General features: G+C 47.4%; 1 protein-coding gene across 1 annotated transcript in view; it reads left to right on the plus strand.

Annotated features, from left to right (window-relative positions):
* The window catches only part of DMBT1 (deleted in malignant brain tumors 1), a 67,403-nt gene that overhangs the window by 32,799 nt on the left and 14,102 nt on the right, over positions 1 to 20,502 (plus strand). Inside the window, 14 exon segments of the mRNA XM_055345745.1 lie at positions 553 to 876; positions 1,315 to 1,344; positions 1,934 to 1,966; positions 4,355 to 4,678; positions 6,720 to 6,753; positions 6,902 to 6,981; positions 6,984 to 7,172; positions 8,144 to 8,467; positions 8,906 to 8,935; positions 9,524 to 9,556; positions 11,515 to 11,838; positions 15,788 to 16,111; positions 16,537 to 16,566; positions 17,169 to 17,201. Coding sequence (XP_055201720.1) covers positions 553 to 876; positions 1,315 to 1,344; positions 1,934 to 1,966; positions 4,355 to 4,678; positions 6,720 to 6,753; positions 6,902 to 6,981; positions 6,984 to 7,172; positions 8,144 to 8,467; positions 8,906 to 8,935; positions 9,524 to 9,556; positions 11,515 to 11,838; positions 15,788 to 16,111; positions 16,537 to 16,566; positions 17,169 to 17,201 — 2,112 coding nt within the window.

The raw sequence follows: 20,502 nt of genomic DNA on the forward strand, positions 1-20,502 counted from the left end.
GGTACTCCTGCCTGTTGTCATGAATGAGGATTGATAGATTCAGTAGATATCTGGGCCTTGAGAGAACAGGAGCATGTCAACATCAAAAAAGGACCCTACAGAACAAGCTTTGGGGCCTGGAACAGAGTCCGTGATATACCACAGTGGGGTGAAGATAGACACTCTGAATGCCAGAAGAACCTAGGACAGCACCTTGGGGCAGCAGGGTCGTTTCTCTGGGTATAAAGCTTGTGTTCAAGGCAGTCTCAGTGGCATAGATCAGGCTACTGGTTTCTGCCTTCCCCCATGGCATGGCAGGGCTAGGCTCAAGAATTCAAATCCTAATTTTGGGGAACCAACAGGGAATACTCCTAAGTCAATTGACACTCACGGGTATCATCAAATGGCCCCTTGAGTTGGAATGATGATGAGAAGGTTTCGGAGGGTCCCGTTGCTGGGGAAGTTTAATCATACCCAGGGCACCTGGGCCCTGAAAGAATTACCCTGCCCTGAGAATGCAGGAGTTCTTCGTTCGAGAACACAGAGAAAGACAATTTTCCTGTCTCCTGGTAGGGACCGATTCGGGGTTGGACTTGAGGCTGGTGAACGGAAGTGACTGGTGTCAGGGCCGCGTGGAGGTCCTGTACAGAGGCTCGTGGGGCACCGTGTGCGACGACAGCTGGGACACCAATGATGCCAACGTGGTCTGCAGGCAGCTGGGCTGTGGCTGGGCCACCTCGGCCCCAGGAAATGCCCGCTTTGGTCAGGGCTCGGGCCCGATTGTGCTAGACGATGTGCGCTGCTCCGGGCACGAGTCTTATCTGTGGAGCTGCAGCCACAATGGCTGGAACTCGCACAACTGCAGGCACTCTGAGGACGCAAGTGTCATCTGCTCAGGTGGGTCCTCACGATATTTGCCCTCTGGTCTTGTTTGTTAATTTGTCTAGACAAACCATTCCTTTCAATGTTCTATCATCTTCCTGTTTTCACCAAAGGGCAGGGGTTTCCCTCATAGCTTGACAGGAACCTGCATCACCCATCATCCTGGCATACGTCAGGTTTAGGCATGGACCTCAGCACCTTCTTTAAGGAAACCCGTAGAGTAGCCGAACGTGAGAGGGCATAAAGCTTTTGAGTTCAAATCCTTCAACACTGTTGTTTGTGAAATCCTGCCCCTGAGGTGTAGTTTACAGCTCTTCCCCCAGGACCACTCCCAGAAAGTCTTTCCTGTTCCTGTGAGGAGGGTCCTTCAGAATTTTTGTTTGCCTTGACCCTGGGAAGCTTCTTTCTGCACATCGTTCACAGAGACTGATGATGTGTCCTCTTTCTTTGCAGCATCTACAGCAATCCCTCCTACTACGCCAGGTGAGTAGCTGTGCCCAGCCCAGCATGATTCCTGTCTGAAATTCAACTCTAGTGTTTCCAGAAGTTGGAAGAGAGGACCAGGATCTTCTCTTTCGGGATCCTGGCATTCACTACGGTTACCACCAGCTGAGTCCCCAGATCCTTGACTCCTACTTAGTTGAGACTACTGGCCCATCTCATGCACCTGCCTGCTGCCAGGGTTTGTCATAAGTCTGCAGTGGAAGGGTTATTGGTCTCATCTGTTCAATTCAGATCAAACTAAATATTCAATTCAGAATTAGGAGCATTTGATAAATAGGCTCCCAAAGGACTCCTTCCAGTGCTTGTGTGTTCCATAATTCTTTCCTGTTGGGAGAGTCATCCCCAAAGTGTTCTCTACTCCACGGTGCACACAGTCAGTGCTGAGTATGTTGGGAACTACTAGCGTCATACTCCAGGCCATCTGGGCCATTCACAGTGTAAAGTGAATTTGTCCAGACTCTGAGACGTACATCAGGAAGGCATAGAATTGACCTTTCCTTACCAACTAATGAGCACAGAATGAAAAGTTATCCAGTAAAGTCCTAAAATTACTTCATTTTCTTTCTAGATTGGTGGCGCCCTGTATCTACAACCAGTCGTGGTAGGTATCATATGTTTCCACTTAAGGACACAAGGTTATCATTCCCAGACAGGCTGTCCTTGCAGTAGAGGCCTGTAAATGCACAGGCCGCTTGAACTTGTGCATGTAACCTACTTAGATCTTCCTCACCATACACTGCACCCAAGATGCACGCACACACACACACAGCCTGCCTTTCGCTCAAGACATGCAGCCTTTTTATCCTTCAGGCTCCGTGGATAGCTTTGTTTCAATAAGGAGAGCTACTTGCCCTGCTTTTCGAGATCGAACAGGGAATCTTCAAAGAATCGAATGTGGACTTTTATATCTCAGGGGAATCTCAAAAGCTCTGAGAGAAGGGAGGGAGACAGTAAATGGATAATAACACAACTCATCTACTCTTTACAAGTAAATTTTCCATCCTGGAATGGCTATTTCTTCACTCTTAAGAACTGAAATGGCCACTTGAGGCTATCCTTGAATATTCCTTCCCATGATTTTAATCGGCTGCCTTTGATCTCATTACACAGTTATGACCCCCAACGAGTTAGCTAGACCCCATTTGCACAGGCTGACCTCCTGCACTAGGGCACTAGGGCACTAGAGCACTAGTCACTTTTGCTTTGCAAAGAGGGAGAGCATTGTACCTGAGCTGGTGGACTTGGAGTTATGTTCAGCTGTGTCCAGACTCATTCTTGCAGTTCCCACATGCAGACAGTGCAATGACTTGGTGGCCTCTTTGAGCCTGGCAGTGATATTCAACCTGCCAGAACCTCAGTCCCCAGCCACATAAAGACAGACAATGGCGGTAGGACAAGTGTTAGGCTCCCTCAGGACAGAGAGATTATGGCAGGCCTGGCTATGTCTACTCAGGAGCACATGGAGGCCTGCTCTGGGGAGATATACATGATGTTCTTTGACCTTTGATTCTGTTGTGACACCAATGCGCTTTGTATCTGACCTGTGTTTCTTTCTACTAGCTGTTCAAACCATATCAACCATCCAGCCATTTAAGTCTTTGGGCACCCCAGTTGGAATGTTTCTCTTCTTCCCATCCATCCCTTTTTTCTCCATTCTGGGTGAATCATTGCTCCTTAAGGACCTTGTGGGCACATTTTGTGGTTCCCAGTCACTGAGTCTCTAACAGGCAGGTCTTAAGTAGGTGTGGGATTCAAATTTTCCCATTTGTTTCCCTTGGGATCGGCCCCGAGGCTGGTGAACGGAGGTGACCGGTGTCAGTGCCACGAAGGGTCCTGTACAGAGGCTTGTGGGGCACCGTGTGCAATGACAGCTGGCACACCAATGATGCCAACGTGGTCTGCAGGTGGCTGGGCTGTGACTGGCCCACTCTGGCCCCTGGAAATGCCTGCCTTGGTCAGGGCTCGGGCCTGATTTTCCTGGACAATGTGGGCTGCTCTGGGCACAAATCCAGCAGCATTTGAGGATTTTACTGTCTCTGCATCCTCATCAACACTTCTTCTTTAGTCTCATTTACTGTCATGATACAATGAGCAGGGGCACTTTTCTGCTTTTGTTAGGATTTGCATTTCCATCATGACTACTGATGGTGGGCATCTATTCTTGGGCTCATCACATCTATCCATCTTTGTGAAGAGTTGGGGCCTCATTTTATAGAAGCTTGAAGGCCTGAGTATCACATATGGTCAGTGCCCCAGAGCTGCTCATGGGTAGAGAAGGCAGGGTCCGGGGCACACTGAGGAATCATGATGTCTGCTATGGTGCTAAGAGTGCCAAAAGGCCTACCCACGAGAAGACCTAATGCTGCCAAGTTTTGTTGGCTTTCTGTCTCCAAGAGGCCTGGGTAGCTCTAAGTATGCAGAGCAACATGGCAGTGACAGGTACTCCTGCCTGTTGTCATGAATGAGGATTGATAGATTCAGTAGATATCTGGGCCTTGAGAGAACAGAGCATGTCAACCTCAAAAAAGGACCCTACAGAACAAGCTTTGGGGCCTGGAACAGAGTCCGTGATATACCACAGTGGGGTGAAGATAGACACTCTGAACGCCACAAGAACCTAGGACAGCACCTTGGGGCAGCAGGGTCGTTTCTCTGGGTATAAAGCTTGTGTTCAAGGCAGTCTCAGTGGCATAGATCAGGCTACTGGTTTCTGCCTTCCCCCATGGCATGGCAGGGCTAGGCTCAAGAATTCAAATCCTAATTTTGGGGAACCAACAGGGAATACTCCTAAGTCAATTGACACTCACGGGTATCATCAAATGGCCCCTTGAGTTGGAATGATGATGAGAAGGTTTCGGAGGGTCCCGTTGCTGGGGAAGTTTAATCATACCCAGGGCACCTGGGCCCTGAAAGAATTACCCTGCCCTGAGAATGCAGGAGTTCTTCGTTCGAGAACACAGAGAAAGACAATTTTCCTGTCTCCTGGTAGGGACCGATTCGGGGTTGGCCCTGAGGCTGGTGAACGGAAGTGACTGGTGTCAGGGCCGCGTGGAGGTCCTGTACAGAGGCTCGTGGGGCACCGTGTGCGACGACAGCTGGGACACCAATGATGCCAACGTGGTCTGCAGGCAGCTGGGCTGTGGCTGGGCCACCTCGGCCCCAGGAAATGCCCGCTTTGGTCAGGGCTCGGGCCCGATTGTGCTAGACGATGTGCGCTGCTCCGGGCACGAGTCTTATCTGTGGAGCTGCAGCCACAATGGCTGGAACTCGCACAACTGCAGGCACTCTGAGGACGCAAGTGTCATCTGCTCAGGTGGGTCCTCACGATATTTGCCCTCTGGTCTTGTTTGTTAATTTGTCTAGACAAACCATTCCTTTCAATGTTCTATCATCTTCCTGTTTTCACCAAAGGGCAGGGGTTTCCCTCATAGCTTGACAGGAACCTGCATCACCCATCATCCTGGCATACGTCAGGTTTAGGCATGGACCTCAGCACCTTCTTTAAGGAAACCTGTAGAGCAGCCGAACGTGAGAGGGCATAAATCTTTTGAGTTCAAATCCTCCAACACTGTTGTTTGTGAAATCCTGCCCCTGAAGTGTAGTTTACAGCTCTTCCCCCAGGACCACTCCCAGAAAGTCTTTCCTGTTCCTGTGAGGAGGGTCCTTCAGAATTTTTGTTTGCCTTGACCCTGGGAAGCTTCTTTCTGCACATCGTTCACAGAGACTGATGATGTGTCCTCTTTCTTTGCAGCATCTACAGCAATCCCTCCTACTACGCCAGGTGAGTAGCTGTGCCCAGCCCAGCATGATTCCTGTCTGAAATTCAACTCTAGTGTTTCCAGAAGTTGGAAGAGAGGACCAGGATCTTCTCTTTCGGGATCCTGGCATTCACTACGGTTACCACCAGCTGAGTCCCCAGATCCTTGACTCCTACTTAGTTGAGACTACTGGCCCATCTCATGCACCTGCCTGCTGCCAGGGTTTGTCATAAGTCTGCAGTGGAAGGGTTATTGGTCTCATCTGTTCAATTCAGATCAAACTAAATATTCAATTCAGAATTAGGAGCATTTGATAAATAGGCTCCCAAAGGACTCCTTCCAGTGCTTGTGTGTTCCATAATTCTTTCCTGTTGGGAGAGTCATCCCCAAAGTGTTCTCTACTCCACGGGGCACACAGTCAGTGCTGAGTATGTTGGGAACTACTAGCGTCATACTCCAGGCCATCTGGGCCATTCACAGTGTAAAGTGAATTTGTCCAGACTCTGAGACGTACATCAGGAAGGCATAGAATTGACCTTTCCTTACCAACTAATGAGCACAGAATGAAAAGTTATCCAGTAAAGTCCTAAAATTACTTCATTTTCTTTCTAGATTGGTGGCGCCCTGTATCTACAACCAGTCGTGGTAGGTATCATATGTTTCCACTTAAGGACACAAGGTTATCATTCCCAGACAGGCTGTCCTTGCAGTAGAGGCCTGTAAATGCACAGGCCGCTTGAACTTGTGCATGTAACCTACTTAGATCTTCCTCACCATACACTGCACCCAAGATGCACGCACACACACACACAGCCTGCCTTTCGCTCAAGACATGCAGCCTTTTTATCCTTCAGGCTCCGTGGATAGCTTTGTTTCAATAAGGAGAGCTACTTGCCCTGCTTTTCGAGATCGAACAGGGAATCTTCAAAGACTGGAATGTAGACTTTTATATCTCAGGGGAATCTCAAAAGCTCTGAGAGAAGGGAGGGAGACAGTAAATGGATAATAACACAACTCATCTACTCTTTACAAGTAAATTTTCCATCCTGGAATGGCTATTTCTTCACTCTTAAGAACTGAAATGGCCACTTGAGGTTATCCTTGAATATTCCTTCCCATGATTTTAATCGGCTGCCTTTGATCTCATTACACAGTTATGACCCCCAACGAGTTAGCTAGACCCCAGTTGCACAGGCTGACCTCCTGCACTAGGGCACTAGAGCACTAGTCACTTTTGCTTTGCAAAGAGGGAGAGCATTTTACCTGAGCTGGTGGACTTGGAGTTATGTTCAGCTGTGTCCAGACTCATTCTTGCAGTTCCCACATGCAGACAGTGCAATGACTTGGTGGCCTCTTTGAGCCTGGCAGTGATATTCAACCTGCCAGAACCTCAGTCCCCAGCCACATATAGACAGACAATGGCGGTAGGACAAGTGTTAGGCTCCCTCAGGACAGAGAGATTATGGCAGGCCTGGCTCTGTCTACTCAGGAGCACATGGAGGCCTGCTCTGGGGAGATATACATGATGTTCTTTGACCTTTGATTCTGTTGTGACACCAATGCGCTTTGTATCTGACCTGTGTTTCTTTCTACTAGCTGTTCAAACCATATCAACCATCCAGCCATTTAAGTCTTTGGGCACCCCACTTGGAATGTTTCTCTTCTTCCCATCCATCCCTTTTTTCTCCATTCTGGGTGAATAATTGCTCCTTAAGGACCTTGTGGGCACATTTTGTGGTTCCCAGTCACTGAGTCTCTAACAGGCAGGTCTTAAGTAGGTGTGGGATTCAAATTTTCCCATTTTTTCCCTTGGGATCGGCCCCGAGGCTGGTGAACGGAGGTGACCGGTGTCAGTGCCACGAAAGGTCCTGTACAGAGGCTTGTGGGGCACCGTGTGCAATGACAGCTGGCACACCAATGATGCCAACGTGGTCTTCAGGTGGCTGGGCTGTGACTGGCCCACTCTGGCCCCTGGAAATGCCTGCCTTGGTCAGGGCTCGGGCCTGATTTTCCTGGACAATGTGGGCTGCTCTGGGCACAAATCCAGCAGCATTTGAGGATTTTACTGTCTCTGCATCCTCATCAACACTTCTTCTTTAGTCTCATTTACTGTCATGATACAATGAGCAGGGGCACTTTCCTGCTTTTGTTAGGATTTGCATTTCCATCACGACTACTGATGGTGGGCATCTATTCTTGGGCTCATCACATCTATCCATCTTTGTGAAGAGTTGGGGCCTCATTTTATAGAAGCTTGAAGGCCTGAGTATCACATATGGTCAGTGCCCCAGAGCTGCTCATGGGTAGAGAAGGCACGGTCCGGGGCACACTGAGGAATCATGATGTCTGCTATGGTGCTAAGTGTGCCAAAAGGCCTACCCACAAGAAGACCTTAATGCTGCCAAGTTTTGTTGGCTTTCTGTCTCCAGGAGGCCTGGGTAGCTCTAAGTATGCAGAGCAACATGACAATGACAGGTACTCCTGCCTGTTGTCATGAATGAGGATTGCTAGATTCAGTAGATGTCTGGGCCTTGAGAGAACAGGAGCATGTCAACATCAAAAGATGTTGAACAAGCTTTGGGGCCTGGAACAGAGTCCGTGATATACCACAGTGGGGTGAAGATAGACACTCTGAATGCCAGAAGAACCTAGGACAGCACCTTGGGGCAGCAGGGTCGTTTCTCTGGGTATAAAGCTTGTGTTCAAGGCAGTCTCAGTGGCATAGATCAGGCTACTTGTTTCTGCCTTCCCCCATGGCATGGCAGGGCTAGGCTCAAGAATTCAAATCCTAATTTTGGGGGGACCAACAGGGAATACTCCTAAGTCAATTGACACTCACGGGTATCATCAAGTGGCCCCTTGAGTTGGAATGATGATGAGAAGGTTTCAGAGGGTCCCATTGCTGGGGAACATTAATCATACCCAGGGCACCTGGGCCTGAAAGAATTACCCTGCCCTGAGAAAGCAGGAGTTCTTCATTCAAGAACACAGAGAAAGACAATTTTCCTGTCTCCTGGTAGGGACCGATTCGGGGTTGGCCCTGAGGCTGGTGAACGGAGGTGACCGGTGTCAGGGCCGCGTGGAGGTCCTGTACAGAGGTTCGTGGGGCACCGTGTGCGACGACAGCTGGGACACCAATGATGCCAACGTGGTCTGCAGGCAGCTGGGCTGTGGCTGGGCCACCTCGGCCCCAGGAAATGCCCGCTTTGGTCAGGGCTCGGGCCCGATTGTGCTAGACGATGTGCGCTGCTCCGGGCACGAGTCTTATCTGTGGAGCTGCAGCCACAATGGCTGGAACTCGCACAACTGCAGGCACTCTGAGGACGCAAGTGTCATCTGCTCAGGTGGGTCCTCACGATATTTGCCCTCTGGTTTTGTTTGTTAATTCGTCTAGACAAACTATTCCTTTCAATGTTCTATCATCTTCCTGTTTTCACCAAAGGGCAGGGGTTTCCCTCATAGCTTGACAGGAACCTGCATCACCCATCATCCTGGCATACGTCAGGTTTAGGCATGGACCTCAGCACCTTCTTTAAGGAAACCTGTAGAGCAGCCGAACGTGAGAGGGCATAAAGCTTTTGAGTTCAAATCCTCCAACACTGTTGTTTGTGAAATCCTGCCCCTGAAGTGTAGTTTACAGCTCTTCCCCCAGGACCACTCCCAGAAAGTCTTTCCTGTGCCTGTGAGGATGGTCCTTCAGAATTGTTGTTTGCCTTGACCCTGGGAAGCTTCTTTCTGCACATCGTTCACAGAGACTGATGATGTGTCCTCTTTCTTTGCAGCATCTACAGCAATCCCTCCTACTACGCCAGGTGAGTAGCTGTGCCCAGCCCAGCATGATTCCTGTCTGGAATTCAACTCTAGTGTTTCCAGAAGTTGGAAGAGAGGACCAGGATCTTCTCTTTCGGGATCCTGGCATTCACTACGGTTACCACCAGCTGAGTCCCCAGATCCTTGACTCCTACTTAGTTGAGACTACTGGCCCATCTCATGCACCTGCCTGCTGCTAGGGTTTGTCATAAGTCTGCAGTGGAAGGGTTATTGGTCTCATCTGTTCAATTCAGATCAAACTAAATATTCAATTCAGAATTGGGAGCATTTGAGAAATAGGCTCCCACAGGACTCCTTCCAGTGCTTGTGTGTTCCATAATTCTTTCCTGTTGAGAGAGTCATCCCAAAAGTGTTCTCTACTCCACGGTGCACACAGTCAGTGCTGAGTATGTTGGGAACCTCTAGCGTCAAACTCCAGGCCATCTGGGCCATTCACAGTGTAAAGTGAATTTGTCCAGACTCTGAGACGTACATCAGGAAGGCATAGAATTGACCTTTCCTTACCAACTAATGAGCACAGAATGAAAAGTGTCCAGTACAGTCCTAAAATTACTTCATTTTCTTTCTAGATTTTTGGCGCCCTGTATCAACAACCAGTCGTGGTAAGTATCATATGTTTCCACTTAAGGACACGGGGTTATCATCCCCAGACAGGCTGTCCATGCAGTAGAGGCCTGTAAATGCACAGGCCGCTTGAACTTGTGCATGTAACCTACTCAGATCTGCCTCACCATACACTGCACCCAAGATGCACGCACACACACAGCCTGCCTTTCGCTCAAGACATGCAGCCTTTTTATCCTTCAGGCTTCGTGGATAGCTTTGTTTCAATAAGGAGAGCTACTTGCCCTGCTTTTCGAGATCGAACAAGGCAATCTTCAAAGAATTGAATGTAGACTTTTATATCTCAGGGGAATCTCAAAAGCTCTGATAGAAGGGAGGGAGACATTAAATGGATAATAACACAACTCATCTACTCTTTACAAGTAAACTTTCCATCCTGGAATGGCTATTTCTTCACTCTTAAGAACTGAAATGGCCACTTGAGGCTGTCCTTGAATATTTTCTTCCCATGATTTTAATCAGCTGCCTTTGATCTCATTACACAGCTATGAACCTCAACGAGTTAGCTAGACCATAGTTGCTCAGGCTGACCTGCTGCACTAGGGCTGAACTGCCTTGCAAAGAGTGAGAGCATTGTACCTGTGCTGGTGGACTTGGAATTATGTTCAGCTGTGTCCAGACTCATTCTTGCAGTTCCCACATGGAGACAGTGCAATGACTTGGTGGCCTCTTTGAGCCTGGCAGTGATATTCAACCTGCTGGAAACTCAGTCCCCAGCCACATCAAGGCAGACAATGGTGGTAGGACAAGGGTTAGGCTCCCGAGAGCAGGCCTGGCTCTGTCTACTCAGGGGCAGATGGAGGCCTGCTCTGGCGAGGTATAGCATGATGTTCTTTTACCTTTGATTCTGTTGCAACACCAATGCACTTTGTATCTGACCTGTGTTTCTTTCTACTAGCTGTTCAAACCATATCAACCATCAAGTGACCACCATGGGTGGCCATTTAAGTCTTTGGGCACCCCAGTTGGAATGTTTCTCTTCTTCCCATCCATCCCTTTTTTCTCCATTTGGGGTAAATCATTGCTCCTTGAGGACCTTGTGGGCACATTTTGTGGTTCCCAGTCACTGAGTCTCTAACAGGGAGGTCTTTATTAGGTATAGGATTAAAATTTTCCCATTTTTTCCCATCATTCCATGAGTTTTCATCTAGTATTTTCCAAGTGTCCCAAGAGACACCTGCCTGCAGGTTCAGAGAACTGGCCATGGGTGGCAAGAGCTTTATCTGAAATGCTGTCTGGGCTGACAAGCAGAGTGGCAGAATGGGCCATGGGGAGCACTGATGTCTTCTTAAGGAGACATCTCGGCAGCCTGATCCTCCTCAATATTCAGGACTTGCAACACTGTATATCCAATGCAGCATGGAGAGAGGCCGAGAGATGAGAGGCTGCTAAGAGATGCACGTGCTCTCGATACAGGGATATACAGATGGCTCCATGTTGACCCTCAATACCCCTGACTCTTTCTTACAAGTTCCTTATGAGAATCCCTTCAGTCGTCTATGAGTCAAGATAGACAAGAAGCACTGGTTTCTAAAGTAGAAAAGAACATGTCAGGCTGAGAGATGTGAAGGGATCTGGCTTATGTAAACGTTTTAGACCCAGAAAAGCTAGCAGAGCAGGAGACTTGCACAGCACACACAGGTACTAGGAGGCTGGGTGCAGATGAGCCACTGTCATGATGCCTCGGAAAAACTCTCTCAATCCCACTTTGTGGGCAACCGACAATGAATACTCCTAAGTCAATTGATGATCAGGGGTACCATCAAATGTCCCCTTGAGTTGGAATGATGATGAGAAGGTTTCAGAGGGTCCCGTTGCTGGGGAAGATTAATCATACCCAGGGCACCTGGGCCCTGAAAGAATTATCCTGCACTCAGAATGCAGGAGTTCTTCCTTTGAGAACACAGAGAAAGACAGTTTTCCTATCTCCTGGTAGGGACAGATTCGGGGTTGGCCCTGAGGCTGGTGAACGGAGGTGACCGGTGTCAGGGCCGCGTTGAGGTCCTGTACAGTGGCTCGTGGGGCACCGTGTGCGACGACAGCTGGGACATCAATGATGCCAACGTGGTCTGCAGGCAGCTGGGCTGTGGCTGGGCCACCTCGGCCCCAGGAAATGCCCGCTTTGGTCAGGGCTCGGGCCCAATTGTCCTGGACAATGTGGGCTGCTCCGGGCAGGAGTCCTATCTGTGGAACTGCCCCCACAATGGCTGGAACTCTCACAACTGCAAGCACTTTGAGGACGCAAGTGTCATATGCTCAGGTGGGTCCTCACGATATTTGCCCTCTGGTTTTGTTTGTTAATTTGTCTAGACAAACTATTCCTTTCAATGTTCTATCATCTTCCTGATTTCACCGAAGGGCAGGGGTTTCCCTCATAGCTTGACAGGAACCTGCATCACCCATCATCCTGGCGTACCTCAGGTTTAGGCATGGACCTCAGCACCTTCTTTAAGGAAACCTGTAGAGTAGTCGAACATGAGAGGGCATAAAGCTTTTGAGTTCAAATCCTTCAACACTGTTCTTTGTGAAATCCTGCCCCTGAGGTGTAGTTTACAGCTCTTCCCCCAGGACCACTCCCAGAAAGTCTTTCCTGTGCCTGTGAGGATGGTCCTTCAGAATTTTTGTTTGCCTTGACCCTGGGAAGCTTCTTTCTGCACATCGTTCACAGAGACTGACGATGTGTCCTCTTTCTTTGCAGCATCTACAGCAATCCCTCCTACTACGCCAGGTGAGTAGCTGTGCCCAGCCCAGCATGATTCCTGTCTGGAATTCAACTCTAGTGTTTCCAGAAGTTGGAAGAGAGGACCAGGATCTTCTCTTGTGGGACCCTGTCATTCAGTATGGTTACCACCAGCTGAGTCTCCAGATCCTTGACTCCTATTTAGTGAGACTCCAGGCCCATCTGGATCCCCCGCCCCTCCCTATTCCCAGACTTTGATTAGAGATTCTACAGTGGAAAGGCTCTTGCTCTCCTCCGCCATTTCAGATGAAAGTAAATATTTAATTCAGAATTGGGAGCATTTGAGAAATAGGCACCAACAGAACTCCTAACAGTGCTTGTGTGTCCAGAATTCTTTCCTGTTGGGAGAGTCATCCCCAACGTGTTCTCTACCCCACGGTGGAAATAGTCAGTGCCAAGTGTGTTGGGAAGTAATAATGGCATACTCTCGCCGATCTGGGCCTTTCACAGTGTATAGTGGAATTGGTCAGACTCTGACATGTCCTGTCATGAGAGTTACCATTGACCTTTCCTTATCAAACTAACTAGCATGGAATGAAAACTTTTCCACTAAAGTCCTAAAATTACTTCATTTTCTTTCTACATTGTTGGCGCCCTTCATCTACAACCACTCATGGTAGGTATCACGTTTTCCACATGTGGACACAGGGTTCTCATCCCCAGTCAGGCTCTCCATTCAGTAGATGTCTGTAAATGCACAGCCTTTTTGAACCTGAGCTTGTAACCTACCCACCCTGCTCCACCATATTGCACCAAGGCTGCACATACACACATCTTGCCTCTACCTTACAGAGAAGGCCTTTTATCCTCCCTACCTAGTGGTTAACTCTTATTTCAATTAGGAGTTCTTCTTCCCCTTCTTTTCAGGAATCGAACAAGGTATTCTTCAAAGGATCGATTTATAGACTTTTGTATTGTGGGATATCTCAAAAGCTCTGAGAGAAGGAAGGAAGACAAAAAATGGATCATTTCTCAACTAATCAATTCTATACAGTAAATTTTCCATCTTGGAATGGCTGTTGCTATAAAGATTTCTATCTTCTTAAGAACTGATATGGCCACTTGTGGATGTCCTTGAATATTTTCTTCCCATCATTATAATTGGCTGCCTTTGATCTCATTATGCAGCTATGACCCCCAACAAGTTAGCTGGACCCCAGTTGCTGAGGCTGACCTCCTGCATCAGGGCCCAACTAACTTGTAAAGAGTGAGAGCATTGAACATGGGAGGTGGAAGTGGGGTCTCTGCAGACTAACTGCCCAGATTCACTCTTGCTCTTCCTGCATAGAATGAATGCAGTGGCTCTGTTGGCCTGTCCTCGGCCTGGTAGGGGCATTCCACCTGTTCGAATGCCAGCTGTCAGACCCAGCAGAAAGCAGGTGTGGGCACTGGGACCTAGGGTGGGGATCCCTAGTCCTGACTGGTTCATGGCAGGCCTTGGCTCTATCTACCTGAAGGCACATGGAAGCGTGAACTCAGTTGGGATAGTCTGAGTTTCTTCAGCCTTTGATCTGGTAGGGAGACCTGTGTGCTGTGTGTCCTATTCATGTTTCCTTTTCACAGTTGTTCAGCCCCAGTCCACATGCCCCCTAGCCGGGTGTGTGAGTGCTCGGCACCCTATTTGGAACGGCCTGTTGCTTCTGTCCCATCCACCCTTGTTCCTACCAGTGTGGGTGAACCATTGCTCTTTGTATAACCAATGGGCACTGTTTGTGCCCTCCATCACTGGGGTCTCCACCAGGCTGTTCTTAACTAGATAGGTGACTCATGAGTCCCACATTTCCATCAGTCCTTGAGTTTTCCTCTAGTCCTTTCAAAGGGTCCCATGAGATGGTTGCCTATAAGTCAGAGAACTGACCAAGTATACAGTGAATTTCACCTGAGACGCAATCCATGCCGACAAGTTGAGTGAAAGGACAGTTGCTGGTGCCCACTGACCTCCTATGGAAGGGTCATCAGAGCAGGCTGGATCCTATTCCCTGCTCAGGGCTTACAACAGCCTCAGACTCATCAGGGTCATGTGTATATGCAGAGTGTCAGGGACAGAGCTCAGGGGATGGGAGTGGAATAAGTGATGGCCATGTTCCGGGTACTAGGATATTTGATCGGTTTCAGGTGGGCCCACCACACCCCAGATTCTTTTTTTTTTTCGTATTTTATTTATTTGTTCATGAGAGACACAGAGAGAGAGGCAGAAACACAGGCAGAGGGAGAGGGAGAAGCCAGCTCCACATAGGGAACCTGATGTGGGACTTGATCCCGGGTCTCCAGGATCATACCCTGGGCTAAAGGCAGATGTTTAACTGCTGAGCCACCCAGGTATCCCACACACCCCAGATTCTTTCTGTCCAAGCTTCAGAGTGTGGGAGACCCCTCAGATATACATGTCTTGAGTAGGGAGGTGGCACAGTTTCCTGAGGGAAAGGAGAATCTTCCTGGCTTAGAGATGGATGTGGGGGCACCAGGTTGTTCTCCTGCATGGCCTTCATCCCAAGTAAGTGGCTAAGCAAGAGGCTGGTGGAAGGAGTCAGGAAGCAGATGTGCACTTGTCACACTGCCCACCAGAAACACTTTTCAAAGACTGTTTCCCATTATGTCTACTTGTCTTTTACCTTTGTTGCCTCTTCTAGGCACCTGGCGCCCCTCAACTGCATTTGTAAATGCCACAATAGATAAATATTCCCATCCATCCTCCCTGGCTTATTCTCTGCTTCAGGATGAAGTTTGGGTTTGGAAATGACAGGAGGAATCTCAGGGTGTACCTTTCTTATCCTTGTGCCATGGGTGTGAGTGTGTGCCCATGTGTGTGTGTTCCTATGTGTGTGTTTGTGTATGTGAAGGATGGGAGGTGGAGAGAGGGTTCTTTGAATACAATATTCTAAATCTGATCACAGGGGGTGGCCACTTGGTTCCAGGGCAATCCTGGGCTGATGCTCAGTGAAGATCTTCTCCAAGATCTTCTCAGTGTGAATCCTGGAGGTGACTCAACCATAGCTGGGACTTTGGTTGTGCCCCCAGGCCTTGGGGTAGAGTCCCCGGAAGACAGTGGCAAAGTGCTGCTGCTGTTGCACCTTCCTTGCCAAGGTGTCCTTATGTCCTGGGACTTTGCTAGAACCAAGCCAGGACCCCACAGGAGCCACTAAGCTGCCCTGCTGAGTAGTGGCCTTGGCCTGCCCTCAGTAGTGATGGGGGTCCATCCTCCGTGTGTCCAGGGTGGGGTGAGTTTGTCTTCCTTCTGCCCTTCATGAATCATAAGGTGCTTCTCTGCATTGGAGCATCCTTAGGCCTGGGCTGATTAGGACATCTCTGGTCCGATCCCTGTGCTGATGATGAACCTCTGGGCACGTGCAAAGGTGACCGCCTGCCCAGGGCCCACTAGCCAGGAGGAAGTCCCTGAGTCTGCCACATGCCTTTAGCCTATGACCTTAAGGCATCCACAGACCGGAGGTCTCGTTCTTTGTCCTGCTAGGAAATGAAACAGGTTTGGCTCTGAGGCTGGTGAACGGAGGGGACCGGTGTCAGGGCCGCGTGGAGGTCCTGTACAGAGGCTCGTGGGGCACCGTGTGTGATGACAGCTGGGACACCAATGATGGCAACGTGGTCTGCAGGCAGCTGGGCTGTGGCTGGGCCACATCAGCTCCAGGAAATGCCCGCTTTGGTCAGGGATCGGGCCCAATTGTGCTGGATGACTTGCGCTGCTCTGGAAATGAGTCCTACCTGTGGAACTGCCCCCACAATGGCTGGAACTTGCACAACTGCAGGCACTCAGAGGATGCAAGTGTCGTTTGCTCAGGTGGGTCCTCATGATATTGGCCCTCTGGGTTTTTTTGTTATTTTTTCTAGAAAAACTCTTTTTCTTTCACTGTTTTCTCGTATTTCTGAGTGTTACTGAAGGGCAGGGGTTTCCCTCATAGCTTGAGAGGACCCTGCATCACCCATCATCCTGGTGTACCTCAGTTTTATGGGTGAACTACAGCACCTTCTTTAAAGTGCCTGTGGAGTATCAGTGTGTGAATGGGCATAAAGATTTTGAGAACAAATTCCACAGCACTGTTCCTTGGGGGTATTTACCAGCTCTGCTCCTCACAACCACTCCCAGAAAGTCTTTCTTAGTTCTAGCGGGGACAGTCCCTCAGCTTTTTTGTTTGTCTGGAGCCTGAGAGGCTTCTTCCTGCACATCATTTACAGAAACTGATGATGTGTCTTCTTCCTTTGCAGCATCTACAGGAAGCCCTCCTACTACGACAGGTGAGTAGCTGTAGCCCAGCTCAGCATGAATCATGTCTGGAATCCGACTCTCACGTTTCTAGAATTGGAAGATAGGACGAGGCTCATCTCTTGGAGGACTCTGGTATTCCCTACAGTGACCAGCATCTGAGTCCCCAGGACCTTGGCTCCTACTTAGTTGAGATTACGGGCCCATCTGGGTCTCATGCACCTGCCTGCTGCCAGGATTTGCTCAAAGATTCTGTGGTGGAAGGGCTTTTGGTCCCCTCTGGTCATTTCAGAAGAAAGTAACTGTTCAGTCAAAAGGGATCATTTGAGAAACATGCCCATATAAACTCCTAGTAGTGCTTGTGTGTTCCAGAATCACTTCATGTTGAGAGAGCCATCTCCAAGTGTTCTCTACCCCATGGTGAAAACAGTCAGTGCCGAGTATGTTGGGAAGTACTAGCACCATACTCTAGCCCATCTGGGCCATCCACAGTGTAGGGTGTAATTGTCCACCACCTGACAAGTCCTGACAAGTCCTCCAATGAGGGTTACCATTGACCTTTCCTTACCAAACTAATGAACATGGAATGAAAACTTTTCCACTAAATCCTAAAATTATTTCATTTTATTTCTAGATTGGTGGCGCCCTTCATCTACAACCACTCATGGTAGGTATCACATTTTTCTACCCGAGGGAATGGAGTTCTTGTCCCCAGGCAGACTGTCCATGCAGTAGATGCCTATAAATGCACAGCCCAGTTGAACAAGGGCATGTAACCTACCCAGACCTGCCCCCCCATACATTGCACCCAAGCTGCATGCACACACGCAACCTGCCTCTACCTTCCAGACATGCAACCTTTTTATCCCCTTCCACCTGGATAAGTTTTGTTTCAATAAGGAGTTCTACTTCCCCTTCTTCAAGGAAATAGAATAAGGTATTCTTCAAAGAATCGTTTAAAGGCTTTTGTTTCTTGGGGTATCTCAAAAGCTCTGAGAGAAGGAAGGGAGACAATAAATGGATCATTTCACAACTAATCAATCCTTTACAAGTAAATTTTCCATCCCAGAGTGGCTATTGCTCAATCGCTTTCCATCACTCTTAAGAAATATGGCCAGTTGTGTATGTCATTGAATATTTTCTTCCCATCATTTTAATTGCCTGCCTTTGGTCTCATTACATAGCTATGACCCCCCACTAGTTAGCTAGTCCCCAACTGCTGGACATTTACATGTTTATATTTCTTCATTATTATGAATGATCCTCTGATGCAGAATATCATTATAAGTCTTTGTATATCTTCCCAATTTTTCCTGTAGGAAAATAATAAATTTACTGGACTAAAGTTAACATAGTGCCTGGTATATAGAACGTACTTAACAAATACTAACTCTTCTTATGCTAAATATTTTAAGGTCTTTGCTGTATTCTTTGCTGTATATATGGTCCAATGGCCTTCAAGCATGTTGTAAATTTTCAGAATGTTTGAAAAGAGAAACTGATCTCCCCCCTCAAATGGCTCACAGTAGTTAATATTTTTGACTGGATTTATGATGTAATTACAGGTGTAACAGGTCCTTCAGTGGGGAGGTTCAGTGTGTAAAGAGGGTATATTATCAGGGATTTTACTTGATCAAGGGATGAGGGCATTCTGTACAAGATGCTGCTTATGCTGAGGCACACAGAAGAAGCAGACTCATTTGCTGACATGCCTTCCAGCCAGAAGGAACACTTTGAAGACCTGGGTGGGAAGGAGCTTGGCTATTGCCAGACCATTCAGAGCTTTGTGCATGGGTTAGAACTCCGACCTTATCCTAAGGACATTTGGATGTGTTGACAAGTTTTATGCTAAGGACTTACAACATCAGATGTCTATTTACAAAAGATCATCCATGACTTTTATGCCAAACTGTATACTTCCTGAGGGCAGAGACCATATCTGCCTTTAACCTTTTTGTATACCTATTACCTAGCTTTGTATCTGGCATAACATGTTTCTAGAAAGAATAAGTGAACACATGGATGAATGGGTGAACATTTAATCACAATTAGCATTTTGATACATGCACCAGCACGCACATATGCACAAATGACAGCACGCTTTATACCCTCCCTTATAACATCCTTTTTCACTTGAGTATAGGATACTTTTTTTAGTGTCCCTAACATTAACCTTTTTATGGCATTGAAATTATTTTTATACCATAAAGTTTAATGGTCACACAGTTCTCCATTCTACAGCTATATCCTGATTTAATTAAACAATTACTAATCACAGAACAAAAGAATTAATTCTTTCTAAATCTGTTTTATATACTTAGGTAATCACATGCAGTAGCATTTTAATTTTATTTTATAATTGTCCCTATTACATTTTCAGAAATTTATAATGCATATCCTCTCCTCTGAAACTTCAGCCTCATCTTTCATTACTTCCCAATGTAGAAATAGAATTTATGGGTAGGCATATTTTAAAGGCCAATTTATCCTTATGAAACACTGTTTTTCCAAGGAAGGAGAGGAAATATTTGTAAATAATATATCTGATAAGAGACTTGCATCTAGAATACATAAGGAACTTTTACAAGTCAGCAATAAAAAGTCCAATGCCCAATGAAGGGATGAGCACGGGATCTGCACAGGTATTTCTCCACGGAAGATATACAAATGGTCAATGGCACATGTGAATATGTCTAACATCATTAGCCATCAGGGACATGCAAATCAAATCCACAAAGAGATACTACTTCACACTCAGTAGGTTTGTTAGAATAAAAACGTCAGGTAATAACAAGTGTTGGTGAGGAGGCGAAGAATTCAGAACCCTCACACTCTGCTGATGGGAATACAAAATGTACATCCACTTTGAGAAACAGTCTCGTGGCTCCTCACAAAAGTTAAACAGAGAATTACCATAAGACCAGATGATTATACTCATAGGCATATACTTAGGGGAAAGGGAAGCACGTGTCCACACAGAAACTCACATATGACTGCTCAGAGATGGGCAGCTTTGTTCCCAATGGCCCCAAAGTGGAAACAACTGATCCATCACAGTGCATGGATATACAAAATACGGTCCATGCTTCCAGCAGAATATTACTTAGCAGTAGAGGGAGGTGAAGTCCTGCTGCTTGTTCATATATGTTACAACAGTGATGAACTTTGAAAACAAGATGCTAAGTGAAAGAAGCCAGTCACAAAAGACCACATATTGTAGGATTGTACATATAAGAAATGTTCAGAATAGGCAAATTTGTAAAGACAAAGTACATTAGTGGTTGCCTTGGCCTGGGGGGGGGGGCAAAGAAGAATGACTACTGTTGGGTCAGTGTTTCTCTCTGGAGTGACAAAAATACTCTCAAAATGACTGCAGTGATGGCTTTAGCACTCCGAATATACTAAAAACCATCAAATTGTACAGTGTGCAATAACACACAAACAGACCTATGAATAAGAACCAAACTCAATTTACATCACCACCGAGTATCTAAATATTTTTAAATGGTCTATTAAACTGACCAACGAAAGTTTGAACGCTTACTATTACTTCTCATTATGTGATAAATAATAAGAGCTAATACTGTTGGGTGCGTACTCTGTGCCAGGCACTGCTTTCGAGGTTCACGTGTCTTGTCTCATTTAATACACACGGGAATCTGATGAGGCAGATACTAGTTATTAGCCCTCTCATTTTTTCAGATGAAGAAACTGAGGCAGAGAGTTTCAGTAGCTTGCTCAAGATCATGGAGCTGGTAAAGGCAGAGCCAAGATGCAAGCCCAGGCTTTCTGTGGCAGAAACCATACTCTCGACCCCACTTTCCACTGCTTCTTGTCAGCTGGCGGGAGACCCTACAGAATAAGTTACTTTGCAGAGAGCTCTCCGTGGGTCACCCCTCCTGCTTAGCTCAGCCATGATATCCCTGTCCTCCACTGGACAATGACAGTAATCACTTTGTTGTTTCTTG

Source organism: Nyctereutes procyonoides, unplaced genomic scaffold (genome assembly GCF_905146905.1).
Source record: "Nyctereutes procyonoides isolate TBG_1078 unplaced genomic scaffold, NYPRO_anot_genome, whole genome shotgun sequence".
In the NCBI taxonomy this organism is placed as follows: Eukaryota; Metazoa; Chordata; class Mammalia; order Carnivora; family Canidae; genus Nyctereutes; species Nyctereutes procyonoides.